Genomic DNA, 14,598 nt, shown 5'->3' with positions numbered 1-14,598 from the left:
TGATATCTTTCTTCACAAATTCTCCTAGATCCCTCATGAATTTCACAAAGAGCAACCCAAATGTCATGAGCAAATTCCTTACTTCTAACTCTAGAGAAAACTTCTTCACTAATTCCCTCAAATATAACATTCTTAGCCTTAGCATTCCATCTAACTTCTTGCTCGGTAAAAGGTTGATCAAACCCAACGGAGGTTGCTTGCCAACACTCGGGGGAAATCGCCTCAAGATAGCTCGCCATGCGAACTTTCCAATAGGCAAAGTTCTTTCCCTCGAACCTTGGCACGCTACTTACACTTCCCAGGGCCATTTCTCTAGGATTTTAAGCCTATCAAGAGAACGTGGCTCTGATACCAATTGAAAGGATCGAATAGCCCAAGAGGAGGGGGTGAATTGGGATATTAAATTTTTTTTTAATTAACTACCGCTTGACCAAATAAAACTTAAAAGAAACGCAAGTAAGGAATTTTAACTAGCACAAGGTAGCTAACCAAGCAAGAATTAACTAAGAAAGATAATTCCTAAGAAGAACTTGCAATAATAACAAAGCTCAAAATAAGATGCAAGAAAGTAAAGAGTTGGAGAAGACAACACTGATTTTTTTCCGAGGTTTCGAGAAGTTGGCACTTCCTCCTAGTCCTCGTTGGAGCATCCACCAAGGATGTCGCTCCCCCTTGAGTCACCAAGGCTCAAGTGCTCCCTCTTGATTACCCCTTCTCCATCTCCGGATTGGCGGGTATCAAACCAAGTACACCCTCTTTTTCCGGGGCTCCCACAATTCCTCCAAGAGCTCACCGAGAAATCCTCCGATCACCAAGACCGTCTAGGTGTTGCCAACCACCAAGAGTAACAAGCCTCAAGCTTCACTTGACAAAGACCAAGCCTAGACAACAGCTAGATGCACACTTGTTACTCTTCAAGCACTCAAAGAAGTCCTCAATCCTCAACTAAGAACTTAGAATGGACACAAGTGTTCTCTCTCTTGCTTCTAAATGACACACCAAGTGTATGAGCTGCTACAGGGTCGCAAGAGTGCAAGAGAGGTCCAAATGGATGGGTATTTATAGGCTAAGGATTGAAAATTAGCCGTTGCCTAACAACCCAGAATTTTTCTTAATGTCGGAAGTTCCGGTGTGAATAACACGCTTCACACCGGAATATCCGGTGCTAATACTTCTGACAAAATAGCGGTTAACTGTTCCATTAGCCGTTAAAACTCCGGTGATTAATCCTGGCCTACAGTGGATCATCCGGTGCATTGAAGTGGGCCAGATGATAGTTTACAACCTCTTTGTAAAAATTCATCCGGTGATCATATTTTGCTACACCGGACTATCCGGTGTATAGAATTAGTTCTGGACTTCATGGCTTTCTATTTATCCAGTGATTTCACCTATCGAATGCCGGACTATCCGGCGTGATCTTCAATAATTTTTCAAGTCAGAACTCTTAGGAATTTACTCCGGTGAACTCACTCTGACATCAGAGGATCATCCGGTGAACTGAAATTTCGCTGATTTTATCTATTTCAAAGCAATTTTGAGTTCTACCTTCGAAATTCGGAACCAATGATTTTCTGAGGTTAACTTAGTAATGGAAAGTCACAAGTGTGCATTGACTATGTCTAGACTCTCCTAAGTCAAGCTACAACTCTTAGCCCCTCTTTATAGTACGGTCAAAAAACTAAGAATAAAAAGAACCTATACTACTCTAAGTGTCCTTCATCTCCTTGTGACACTTAGATCTAGAAGATTCTTATCCTTCACGTTCCGGTCCTTTGATTATCACATAACTCTTTTAATGGGCAAGAGTGTAAAGTCACCATTGACAATTAAGTCTTTCTTTGTTTCTTAAAAACTGAAATGTTAATCACAATGATATGGTTGTCATTAATTACCGAAACCCTTACCTTTTTCTTAGGGGCCTAGATGCTACAGTTTGTTTCCTTGAAAACCGAGTATAACAACAAAAAGAGGAGCAACAGCAGGAGCAGAGGCGCCGAGAACACAAGCAGCAGCTCACGCGACGCCATTGGAAGAGGTAAACGCGATGGGCAAGCACGTAGCAGCTTGGAGTACTCTGACCAAGATCACAGAAGATTCGAACAAGTGTAGTTGCAGCTGTCGCATTGCATGCTCAGATCCGAAAACCCTAGTGGTATTAGAGTTCAATTTAGAGAAGAATCCTTGGATTTTTGCCTCGAAAATAGAAACATACGTGATCTATTCAGAACTTGAGACATAGGCCGTACCAGAAGGCCAACTTCTCTACCAGAAATTACACGAGATGCTCACGGGGCGTATCTGTATGCGCAAGCGAAAGGACATTAGATTCTGGGAAGGGGAGGGGTTGCGTTGCTTGTGAAGACACACGGCAGAAGTTGGTTTGCAGATGCGTTTTTTGGAGTGTGCATGCAGCTGATGCATCGCCATGCGTTGCGTGCAGGCAGATGGATCCCACAAATTCCTTCAAGTATGGCAAGGAGATATATGTGCCTGAATCATTTTCTCTAAGATTTCTGTTTCTCAAAAGTATGTTAGTTCAGATGAAGTCGATCCATTTTTTTCAGACCAAGGGTGATCTCCATTGCTTTTGGAGGCAGGACATAATTTTCTCTAAGGTTTCTGTTTCTCAAAAGTTTAAACATTTCAACATAGATTCCTGTGTGGGGTCAAAGGGATTTACATCAGGAGCTCCCCTGGGTTGGTTCGCCATCTGTTCAAGCAAAGCAAGGTTACCTCATCACTCCTCTTCTGTCTTTTTCTCCTAAATTCTAATCCATTCAAGCCACATCAACGTTAACTCATAAGCATCATCATCTGTTGTTGCTTTGTATTAAAAAAATGTACAGTGATGTTACATGTATCAATTCACAAATACACTGATCAACACAGCGAATTGCAAGTTCCTAGTAGAAACCCCATAAGTTTTGGGACAATGTATATACTGGTCTGACTGCTAGTTGCTTTTCCACACTATTCAATTTGTACAGATTATATCCTGCTCAGTTCAAGTTACCCCCTAGTTTTTGGCAGTGCAGGGCTGTGGAAGAACTGTCCCAGATTTTCTCCATTTTGCGTTCTGGCAGGTGCTTTCTGTGGCACCCTTGCCGCCCTCCATTTTCAGGTCAATGTTCTGCAAGGTAATGCCATGGCATGGGACATTCTTGCTGCAGTTCATCTTAATAGCATCCTTGGTAATGGTTGACCCCCTGATGTTCTTGAAGACCACATTGCTAACCTCCACTGCTGATCCTTGTGCTTTGCACGGCTTAGCCTTGTCGCAGTAGTTCTGATCGATGATTATTGGGTTTTTAACACAGTCCATGATCATGTTTTGGAATGTGATGTCCTTTGCGTACCCACTTCCTCCCTGCAGGACAAAAGTTTTCCAACAAAATTAGTACAAATTAGAGGGCGGGGAAGAAACTGGATACATGGAAGTCCCATAATATGTTCACTAGAGCATACTGGGATGTCAACTGTGCAAATGCATATTTAACTCACCTGGTATGTCTTAATGCGTGCTCCATTGGTTGTGCCATACAATTTCACCATGTCTATGGTAATCCCGGAGACTTCAGCTCTTGAGTTGTCGTCTCCTAAGCTCCCAATACTAATTCCGTGCCCTGGTCCACACACAACATTCGAAACATGAAGATTATGCGTTCCATTCTCGATTGACATGCAGTCATCCCCTGCAAAATCGGTCACAAACAAACCAAAATTTAGTAACAATCCGATGGTACAAGAGCATTTAGTATGATTTCGAATCATGAACATGGTGATGCAGCTTACCAGTTTTGATCTTGCAGTTCGTGACCTGCACATCTTTGCTGCGAGTGATGTGGATGCCGTCAGTGTTGGGACTAGTGCCGGGCGCCGTGATAGACAGGCGTGCCAATTGTACAGTGGTGCAATCCTCGATCGACATGTGAATTTGTTGGCTATTCGCAATTTTTAGATCTTCCACCCTCAAATTCGTGCAGTAGTGGAATGACAAAGCCGTTGGAGCCTCCTTGCACGGCTGAAAAATAAAAATAAAAAGAGAAGCCATTTGAGCTGGGTCAGTACATTTCCAATAAAACTTTACGATTAATCAGATCAACCGAATAGTCGGCGCCACACTTACGAGAGCCTTGTTGATCTTGCACGAGTGCTGCCACCACTTGTCGCCGTTGCCGTCGATGGCGCCGCCGCCGTTGACGGTGAGCTTGTTGACCCCACGGAACACGATCCAGTGCCTCCTGTCCTTGTCACCCCAGTCCGCCCGGTTCGGCGACGCCACGAGCGTGCCCTGCACCGCGACCACGACGCTGGACTTGCACGGGCCGGAGAGGCTGACGAGCTTGAGCAGGTAGCGCTTGCCCTTGGGGACGAGCACGACGGCCGGCCGTGAGGAGGCGCACGCCGCCGTCCACGCCTTCGCCAGCGCCCGCGTGTCGTCGTGCCTCCCGTCGCCACGGGCGCCGTAGCAGTCGAGGCTGAACACGCTCTGCGACGACGCCAGCGAACTGCCCCTGGCCGCGGCATCGGCTGCATTAGAGCTGCTCGAGGAGCTCACGCCGCCGGCCGAGGTGCCATCGCTCGTCGTCCCAGCAGCTCCTAGAGCACTGGACATGAAGAGCACAACGAGGAGAGGCGCCAAAAACACAAGACGCGACGCCATTGGAGGAGTCAAGCACGATCGACAAGACGACAAATTTACGTGGCAGCTTAATTGGACTCTGAGCAGCAAGATCACAGGAGACTTAAAGCCAATGAAGCTTGCTGCGTGCACTTGTTGCTTTGCTTGTTCAGCTCGGTGTTGGATTGGATGGAGACCAAGGAGCAAACTCACGGAGCGTATTTATAAGCGCGGGAGGATCTGACAGAGCTAGATTCTGGAAGGGGGGGGGGGGGGTGAGGTTACTTGTGAAGAAGAAGAAGAAGAAGAATAGCGCGGGAGAGTTAGGTTGGTAGATATTGTTGTGGAGTGTGCATGCAGACGCAGATGCGTGCAGGTGGATGCATGGATGGATCCCGGAGAGAGATTCTTCAGGTATGGCACATGGAGATAGATGTGCCTGAATCGCGTTTCCCTACTGGTTTCTGAGTTTCTCATGACGAAATTTGTAAGTTTCGTTTTCTTCCGCTTTGCCGTTGACACGGACGTAAGTGCACGAGCGTGTTGGTTCAGGTCAAACTAATTTTTCAGACCAGGCCCTATGGAAAGGTAAAATTCCACAATATGGTACTATCTTAAGTCTGTCTATTTATGTTGATATTTGTGTTAAAAGGTTAGATAAAAAAAATAAGATAGGTAAGAGAATTAATAGATAGATGACAAAAGTAAACAGTCAAAATAACGAAATACATTGAAGAGTTATATCTCCTAGCTCCATTGCATAACATAGCTTGTGTACATAGAGATGCATGACATATTGACATGAGATTGTGCAGAGAGAGAGATTTTGTGGAGTAGGGAGGGGGAGTGGTTGCCAGAGTTTTCGTACCACCAGGAAACGTCATCTCATCTCTGTCAGACCTGACCTGAACTGAACTGAACCCCTTGTGCAGCGTAAGCAACTGCTGATTTTCTGAAACAAAGAGAGGGCCTCTTCTGAAACGAAATGATCGAGTGCTCGGTGTGCTCATCATTTGGACCTTGGAATGCATCGCGATCGGCGTTGATGATCACTCTTCCAACGCACGAAAAGTGAAAGCAGCACCAGTACTTGTACTTCAATCATGCACCAGTACTCGCTCGTTACTGCCGCGGTGCCGTGACGCCCGAGCTATTCGAAAGTCAGCGGGACTGACGTGCGGGACCCACAGTTGACTATGCCGTGCTGTACTAATCTTATCGTAAAGGATTGGAGTACTACTGGTTAATCTGGGGCTTACACGTCACAAATGAATGAAGCCATCATTAAGCCATGAATGAATCCTCTACAGCCAGCTCCGATAATTCTTAACTGCTGTTTAGTTGGAAAGTATATGAGTGTCTCTAAGGGTGTAGCTATTTGCTATCTAATCATTTCAGTCGAAATAAGTATTATTCTAGATATCGATACGGTTCGTAAAATACAACTTTAATTACTATTTTTTTAATATATTGATAAAATATAGTAAAAGGCAAATCCACCTGTGTTATTTTTAAATATCCAAATTTAATATATAAAAAATAATTTGTAGCTAAAGTTTAAAACAATTAACTGCACGTAACCTAAAACAATATTTATTTTGAATTGAAGAGAGTATTATTTTTTCCACTCTAATGGTTTGTCTATTGCACAATTAATGTTTTAGTTAGTCCACCCACTCATGTTGTCTATCAACCAATCGCTATATACCTTTTGGCTTCTAATGAAGAACGTGCATTTGAGGCCGCACTTGTAAAAAAAAAAGTGATTAACAATCAGATGAAGGCTATTCTTTTTGTCCAGGGGGGCTTCTAGAAATTGAAACGCTGGGAGCAGCTAGCGAGTGTGACGCGCGCGACCGCAAGCAACGAGCTCCGAGTCTTGGACAGAGTATCGGCACAAGAAGGCGAATCAGATCTACGCGTCCCCCCGGCTGCCGGCCGCCATGCGTCGGTCGTCGAGGGTCGCGTCCATGCAGCACGAGGGAGAGTTGGGCGTCGCCGTCCGGCGTTTCGCCGGGAACGGCAAGGCCTGGGCTGGCAAGCGACCCGAGTTCGGCAGCGCAGCCCTCCATGCATCCATCTCGGATTCCCGATGGACTCGAATGCGTGCGCGATATATACATGGCAACAAGAAGAGATCACACACCGTTGAAGTGCTACAATATATTGCTTGATTAGATATCTGATCTCGCCGATCTAACGGTGGCGTGCGTGCACACGATCATCTGCTTGTTGTTTGTTGGATCAGCAGGTCTAAAACGTACTGCAGCACGCACTTGCATGACGATCGATCAGGTGCAACACATGCATCGCCACCGCATGCCATTCCCGCCCGGTCTAGTGTATGCAGGCACGAACCAAGTTTTGTTGCGATCTGCGTAGTAGACACGCACAGTATAATACGCCACACGCACATTTATAACGGGGTCGAGTCTCATCGAACCGAATTATTTTCTAGTAAGCCGTCGGGTGTCCAATTACGTTAAGAGCATCCTAACTATTTTCTCTTTATTTCGTTTTTTTCTTGATTCATTTTTCAGTTCTTATTCTCTTTAGTTTTCCTCATCTTTAATAGCTTCTATCCAAAAGGAATTCCGTTATGTAAGGAATGATTTTGAGTATCCCTTCGTGAAGTAAACTGTTGTAGCGCTGAAGGGAGCGAAAATCCTTTTGTGAAGAGATTCTAGGTCGCGAAAGGAATCCGTTGAGCATAATCTAAAAGTCCAAGTGTCTCGGTTAGAGGTGTCGCATAGCTATTATATACGATGAATTACTGAAAAACAAAAATTTAACTAATATCCTATACATCCTGCAGTCATAACTTGGATCCACCCCTGACTATACGCCGGTTGTCACACAGGTTATTGTTTCTAATCCTGAAAGAGCAGCTGATCGATCACAAGTACACGCTTGATCGACGGTCACGGAATTTCAGAGACCGATCGAGAGATAGATTATTGCATGCGTCAGCCGTGCTGTCTACTGAACTCAACCTTACGTGGGTCGCACTGCATCACTGGTATGTTGCTTACGTGTGGACAAAGTATAAAGCAAAGTTCAGTTCTTGTCACTGCCTGTGGGGGCCACCCCACCATCATCTCACGCTCCAACTGTCCAACCTTCGTTTAGATGGTCAAAATAAACTACTTAATGCTAAAAAAAATTCTAGCCTATGCATGTGCACCACCTTGGCTCAATGCAGCTTAGTCCTAATGCATTCTCGTGGTAGACTGAGTACAATAATACCATGCAATTTGCTTCAGTTCAGCTATGGGCTTTTCTCTTTGCCAGCTTTTTTTGGCACTTAAATTCCTCATACCATATTTGCCGTTCTGTTCTGTCTCACAGACATGCAGGTCCGGCCCACCTTGTCAGTGACAAATCAGGTTTCCCCCCTATAATTGCAGTGTCAAGATAATGAATTTATCGTTGTAAGACATGTGGCTTTTCAACAGCTTGGTGATGGAGAATATTGGAGATCACCTATGGTCTCCTGAAAAATTAGAACCACCTGACCTGAATTAACCAACATACTTGTGTGGAGTACTTACGCGCGCATCATCTGAGCAGAGGAATCGAACAAATTTGCATAACTCTGTCATGAGAAACCTGCAGGGGACGCGATTCAGGCACATTTATCTCCTTGCCATACCTGAAGAATCTTTGGAATCCATTATATTATCCCTGCACGCATCCATCAGCATGGCCAGCACGCTCCAAAACACACATATCTACCAACCTAACTCTGCCGTGTGTGTGATTCTTCACAAGCAACGCAACGCAACCCCACCCCAACCTCTCCCAGAATCTAGCTCTGTCTCGCGCATATAAATACGCCCCATGAGCATGCTCCTTGGTCTCCATCCAACAAAGCACCAAGCTGAGGAAGCGAAGCAGCAGCAAGTGCAGCTGCATTGGCTTAAATCTCCTGTGATCCTGTTCAGTTCAGAGTCCCAAGGCTGCAACTTGTCGATCGTGCTTAGCACTGCCCATGGCGTCTCGTAAGCTGCAGCCTGTGTTCTTGGCGCCTCTCCTCGCGCTGCTCTTCTTTTCCAGTGCTCTGGAGGCTGCAGGCAATGGCAATGGCACCTCGGCCGACGGCGCGAGATCCTCGAGCAGCTCCGCCAATGGAGCTGACGCCGGGCCCAGGGGCAGGTCGCTGGCGTCGTCGCAGAACGCACTGTTCAGCCTGGACAGCTACGGCGCACGCGGCGACGGGAGGCACGACGACACGCAGGCTCTGGCGAAAGCATGGAAGGCGGCCTGCGCCTCCCCGCGGCATGCCGTCGTGCTCGTTCCCAGGGGCAAGCGCTACCTGCTCAAGCTCGTCAGCCTCTCCGGCCCGTGCAAGTCCAGCGTCGTGGTCGCGGTGCAGGGCACGCTGGTGGCGTCGCCGAACCGGGCGGACTGGGGTGACAAGGACAGGAGGCACTGGATCGTGTTCCGAGGCGTCAACAAGCTCACCGTCAACGGCGGCGGCACCATCGACGGCAACGGCGACAAGTGGTGGCAGCACTCGTGCAAGATCAACAAGGCTCTCGTAAGTGTGGCGCCGACTATTCGGTTGATCTGATTAATCGTAAAGTTTGATTGGAAATGCACTGACCCAGCTCAAATGGCTTCTCTTTTTATTTTTATTTTTCAGCCGTGCAATGAGGCTCCAACAGCTTTGTCATTCCACTACTGCACGAATTTGAAGGTGGAAGATCTAAAAATTGTGAATAGCCAACAAATTCACATGTCGATCGAGGATTGCACCACTGTACAATTGGCACGCCTGTCTATCACAGCGCCTGGCACTAGTCCCAACACTGACGGCATCCACATCACTCGCAGCAAAGATGTGCAGGTCACAAACTGCAAGATCAAAACTGGTAAGTTGCATTACCATGTTCACGATTCGAAATCATACTAAATCCTCTTGCACCATCGGATTGTTAGTAAATTGTGGTTTGTTTGTGACCGATTTTGCAGGGGATGACTGCATGTCAATCGAGGATGGAACTCATAATCTTCATGTCTCGAAAGTTGTGTGTGGGCCGGGACACGGATTCAGCATTGGAAGCTTGGGGGATGACAACTCAAGGGCTGAAGTCTCAGGCATTACCATAGACACGGTGCAATTATATGGAACAACCAATGGAGCTCGGATCAAGACATATCAAGGCGGAAGTGGGTACGCAAAGGATATCACATTCCAAAACATGATCTTGTACAATGTCAAGAACCCGATAATCATCGATCAGAACTATTGCGACAAGGCTAAGCCATGCAAAGCACAAGGATCAGCAGTGGAGGTCAGCAATGTGGTCTTCAATAACATCAGGGGCACAACCATTACCAAGGACGCCATTAAGTTGAACTGCAGCAAGAATGTCCCATGCCATGGCATTGCCTTGAAGAACATTGACCTGAAAATGGAGGGCGGTAAGGGTGCCACAGAAAGCACCTGCCAGAATGCAAAATGGAGAAAATCTGGGACAGTTCTTCCACAGCCCTGCACTGCCAAAAACTAGGGGGTAGTTGGAGCTGAGCAATTTGTAGTTTGTGCAAATGGTGCGCAGAAACAACTAGTCATACCCATGTATCGTCCTAACACTCATAGGGTTTCTACCAGAAACCTGCAATTCTTTTTGTTGATCAGTGTATTATTCGTGTATTGGTTCATGTAACATTCTTGTAAGAGTTTGTGAATTGGTTCATTTGGAATTCCTGTGTATTCTTTTATAGAAAGCAACAACAGTTGATACTTCAGTTGTTGTGACACGTGAGAATCCATCTCTGGTGACCTAGCTAGCACTGAACTTCTGATCCATGTCACGACATATAAGGTTGCATCTTGAAATCTTGCTTGCAATACGTGGATGATTTGGTACTTCCAAAAGAAATTGTGACAACCTGAACTCTGAAATGAACCAAAGCTTCATTATTCATACAAATTACAAAGTAAAGTATTTTGCTTCCCTTAAATTAACTGTAGAGACTAGGGAGGGTACATCAGCATTGTAACACCTCAAATTGCCATACACTGATCGATCTTGCACTGCTGATCGACACCAAAGTATAATGTACTACATCTTATATACAGCTGACTGACTGGTGCAGAAACCACAGTGCTCTACCTAAGGAGCTAGGCTTAATTCGCAACTCAAAAGAATCGTGTGCCTCGGCACGCATCAACCGATTTTCTCTGTAGTGTTTGTGTCGTCGGTTGGCCAGATCACCGTCTCCATGAGCCGCTCTCGCATCAGCATCAGGTTCTCGTCAGATATCTTCTCATACATCTTTCCATGGTCGCATTTCTGGTCGTTAAACGGGAGCAAATAAAATGTCAGTCTAGGATTGAACTTGCCAGCAGGTTTGCTAGAGTAGTACTGATGATGCCAACTACCTTTATCCATTTCCCATACAAGTGAAGCCTGGTTATCATCACTCGTTCTGCAAGCTCCTGCCTCTCCTGCAATAAAGCCAATCAAACAAAATCTGTAAAGCTGGTTTGCAGCAGTAGAAGACCTGCGTCATTTTTCAGTTGTGGATTTATGTAGGTACCTTGCTGAGAGCGCGAAGGAATAGCTTGCCGTCAGTAGGTTTGTTTACAGCAACGAAGCTGTAAGAGAATCAAGAACATGTTTACGCAACGGTGAGAATGATTGTTTTTTTTTTTCGTAAGGAGGTGAGAATGATCGTGACTTGATTAGATCAATGACATGGAGTAGGAGAGGGAGATTTGTGATTACTTGTAGAACCAACGGTAGCTTGGCGGGTTCATTTCGTAGAGCTGGGTAAGCACGGTCCTCACAGCTTTGTAGGTGAAGTAATTCATCAGTTGCTGCATGCAAAACATCAGCAGGAAATGCTCTTCATTAGTTCAGTCACCAGAAATGTCAACAAAAAAAGAAGCACCATATTTCTTTTCTTTAAAAACAAGAAATTTATCTTGGTAATTAAGATAGATCCTACAATTTTATTAGACATGTCTATTTCTTTTTTGAAATATTTTTTTAATGTTTAACTTCTGCCACATTAGTAGTCTTAACTAATGCTACAGGCTACTGCTAATTATATTTGTACCAACATATGAACATAGCAGAAGGCAGAAGCAAGAAATGTTCAAGAATATGAAGGTCAAGGACTACAAGATCCATCCATCCAAGTAATTCAGGAGAGAAAAAAAATGTATCAAAGATCAAACCAATTAACTTACCAATTGGACGTCCTCGAAGCTGTCCTCGTACTGCCCCGCGAGGTTGCAGACGATGGCGAGTCCCCCCCTGCTCCGTCCCTGCCGGTGGACCCTGACCGAGCACGCCGGCCGGCGAGGCCGCCTCCTCCAGTCCCCAGCGAACAGGCTAGCGCCACTCACCGCCACGCGCCTCGTCCTCAGCCCCGCCATGCTCCCTTCCGCCCTCACGTCCACGGCCGCCACCGCGCCGACCGCCGGCATCATCTGAACGCCAACCATGCCGCTTAGCCGCTAGCTGTCCTGTCCTCCGAGCAGTGGACACAGCAGCAGCAGCTGGTGTTCTTGGTTCACCTGGTCGATCTCGGCTCCTGGGCAGTGGCGGTGTGGTATAAGAACCAAGTGGCACAGCGCGGAAGAGGAGGAGGAGGAGGAGGTGGTGGTTGTAGACTTGTAGTGTTGTTTGGCCTTCCCCTCGTGGCTGGCTGTGGCCTTCCTGGCTGCGGCGGCTCTCACCTCACCAACCAATTTTTCTGAGGCCCAGGGCGCACGCAGCTTGGCAACGCACAGGAGTGAGAATTTCACCGTGCCCGACACGCGGGCGGCTGCGAGAGGTTGGGCGCGATGGTCCCGTCCAAGATTCTATAGAAGGCCGTGTTCGCACGGCCGGGACGGAGGGAACTCCCCCACGTCCATGGACCGGCAGCCAGACAAGGGTCGTTTGCCTGCAGGTTCGGTGAACCTGAAGCAAAAGTCGGGACGGCAGCTTGCCAGTTTCGGGACGACGCCGCGCCACGGCGGGTCGCTGTTCGCGGCGGGCTTCTTCTTCGGTTCACGTCCGACTCCTGCTCATCTCGCCGCAGGGCCGAAGACTTGAGGCCGCTTGGGATCGCTTTAGGTTCTGTTTGTTTGTGTCTAGACGGTGGATTCTAGATTCTGTAAATAAACGATTAAATTTTAAAAATGTATTCTGCAAATATATATCTGAATTATACCACAATACATAATCTATTTAAGATAAACTTTTATAATTTATAATTTAAAATTCAGAATCTAGAAGAACAAACAGTGCCTTAGCTTTCAACTTTATATTAAATTTCAAAGTTATAAGCTATAATAAAATAATTTAAATCACTATTTTACTTTAAAATAAAAATAAGATAACGCAACCAAATTCTGGGTCAAGGTTGCACGCACGGTTTCTTCTACGAACAAGCTCCGTAGTCTGGTTTCCCAAGGTCAAGGCTGAAGGTGTGTAACAGAAGACGAGCACGGAATCTTGTTAGCAGAGGAACGAGGGCACGAAACGAACGGCAAATTGTAAACGGCACGAGTGCGCAGGAAATCACGCCCCAAGTGTATGAAAATCAGCATACGCCGAACACATTGTGTACCGCTTGGTATCAAATACAGATAACAGGGATTAAGAAACACGCAAATAGCCGTGGCAGACTGCAGAGCAACGATGCTTCTTATAAAACTAGAAGATACCAGCAACAGTTCCAATTCATGGCAGTACAGTTTAGTCCCAGGCACTACTCAGTTTCGTAATACAAATTAGCTGACAGGTACACTATAAGTTTATCGAAGACCATAGATACCCACCAGTTAAGGTGACAAAATAGCCAAAGATTGCAGACATGAGAGTCTAGGCGCATCAGACAGTTAACAATGCGAAACCGCTATCATCAACCCAACCAATTGAAATGACCAAATAGCCAAGATTCAACAACGTAACAGAAATAGACTAGGTGTACAGTAGCTAGTTAACATGGGAAACCATATAGGCAGCCTAACATCTCTCCGGGTTAAAATTTTCAAATGGAAGGCACAAAGTAAACACCAGTTACGAATGACGCATCCAGAACACACAAAGGCACCTTATCTGGGAAGCTGATGCCTACAAATCAAGCACCCATTTGAATGCACCAGTCATTCAAAAGATTGACCATGAGATAGTTACGTGGCATTGATAGACAAAAGGAGAAGCATAGTGCTATAATACAAAACTTGACAGGAAATAGAGACATCCAGACGAGCAAATTCCAAAGAGGGCATCCCAGTTCTAAACTGTAATTGAGCAAAGTGCATTAGACAACTAACTCCCAACAAGTAGAAACTCTTTAGGCAGTCGAAGGTGGGGGCCTCAAGCATAAGACCCTTAGTAGGCTTCGCCAGGAGGTCAGTGTACTCCTGGAACGGAGTCTTAACGAACTTGGTCTCCCTCCAGAACTCAGGAGTAAGGAAACCATAGGTCTTCATCAGGCAGTCGAAGGTTGCCTGCACAAAACAAGTCGGAACAGCTTATAAAGGGCAATGAATCAAATAACACTAGAACCTAATACAGAGCAAGCATCAGTATGTTTATAAGCAACTAAATCAAAACCATCGGTCTAGCAATTGGAGATAATATAGTTTGTTTTAGTATTTTACCTACTGGCACATTATACCAGAACTTTACAGTCTAAACAACAAACAACATCAGGTTAAAGTGTTGTCTAATTCAGAATGTCAATCAGCAAACAAAGCTAGATCTCCACTAGGAAAGTAGTCAAGCAAGGAATGTTTGGTTTTCAAGCAAGAAATGTTTGTACACAGAACAGGACCATAACATGGATCTGCTTAATCATAAAAAATGCACCAAACATACCACCCGGAATACAGCAACAAACAAGCTTTCAAAAGATTGAAAACCAAACAAGTGTAACAACAGTACAGAGTACCGGAAGTGCATGTGTAAATCATAGCCAACATATCATAGCATTGTTAAGCCTTCCCAGACTACATTAAAAAA

General features: G+C 45.7%; 3 protein-coding genes across 3 annotated transcripts; 1 reads left to right on the top strand and 2 right to left on the bottom strand.

Annotated features, from left to right (window-relative positions):
* Positions 1-2,796: 2,796 nt before the first annotated feature.
* On the bottom strand, positions 2,797-4,802 carry LOC133911282 (polygalacturonase ADPG2-like). The gene is made up of 4 exons (XM_062353481.1): positions 4,130-4,802; positions 3,796-4,024; positions 3,505-3,695; positions 2,797-3,370 (listed from the first exon to the last, which is right to left on the bottom strand). Exons 1-4 carry the CDS (start codon positions 4,664-4,666, stop codon positions 3,020-3,022), a joined length of 1,308 nt encoding a protein of 435 aa, XP_062209465.1. The 5' UTR covers positions 4,667-4,802; the 3' UTR covers positions 2,797-3,019.
* A 3,813-nt stretch (positions 4,803-8,615) lies between these two features.
* Positions 8,616-10,140, top strand: LOC133910811 (polygalacturonase ADPG2-like). The gene is made up of 3 exons (XM_062353069.1): positions 8,616-9,164; positions 9,270-9,498; positions 9,599-10,140. The coding sequence occupies exons 1-3, from the start codon at positions 8,616-8,618 to the stop codon at positions 10,138-10,140; spliced, it is 1,320 nt and encodes a 439-aa protein (XP_062209053.1).
* Positions 10,141-10,530: 390 nt separating this feature from the next.
* Positions 10,531-12,272, bottom strand: LOC133913603 (chaperonin-like RbcX protein 2, chloroplastic). The gene is made up of 5 exons (XM_062356792.1): positions 11,829-12,272; positions 11,362-11,453; positions 11,174-11,231; positions 11,016-11,081; positions 10,531-10,926 (listed from the first exon to the last, which is right to left on the bottom strand). The coding sequence occupies exons 1-5, from the start codon at positions 12,084-12,086 to the stop codon at positions 10,801-10,803; spliced, it is 600 nt and encodes a 199-aa protein (XP_062212776.1). The 5' UTR covers positions 12,087-12,272; the 3' UTR covers positions 10,531-10,800.
* Positions 12,273-14,598: the final 2,326 nt, after the last annotated feature.

This window comes from Phragmites australis, chromosome 3, assembly GCF_958298935.1.
Source record: "Phragmites australis chromosome 3, lpPhrAust1.1, whole genome shotgun sequence".
Classification (NCBI taxonomy): domain Eukaryota; kingdom Viridiplantae; phylum Streptophyta; class Magnoliopsida; order Poales; family Poaceae; genus Phragmites; species Phragmites australis.
The sequence above is the reverse complement of the archived record's forward strand: the minus strand, read 5'-3'. Positions and strand labels throughout refer to the sequence as shown.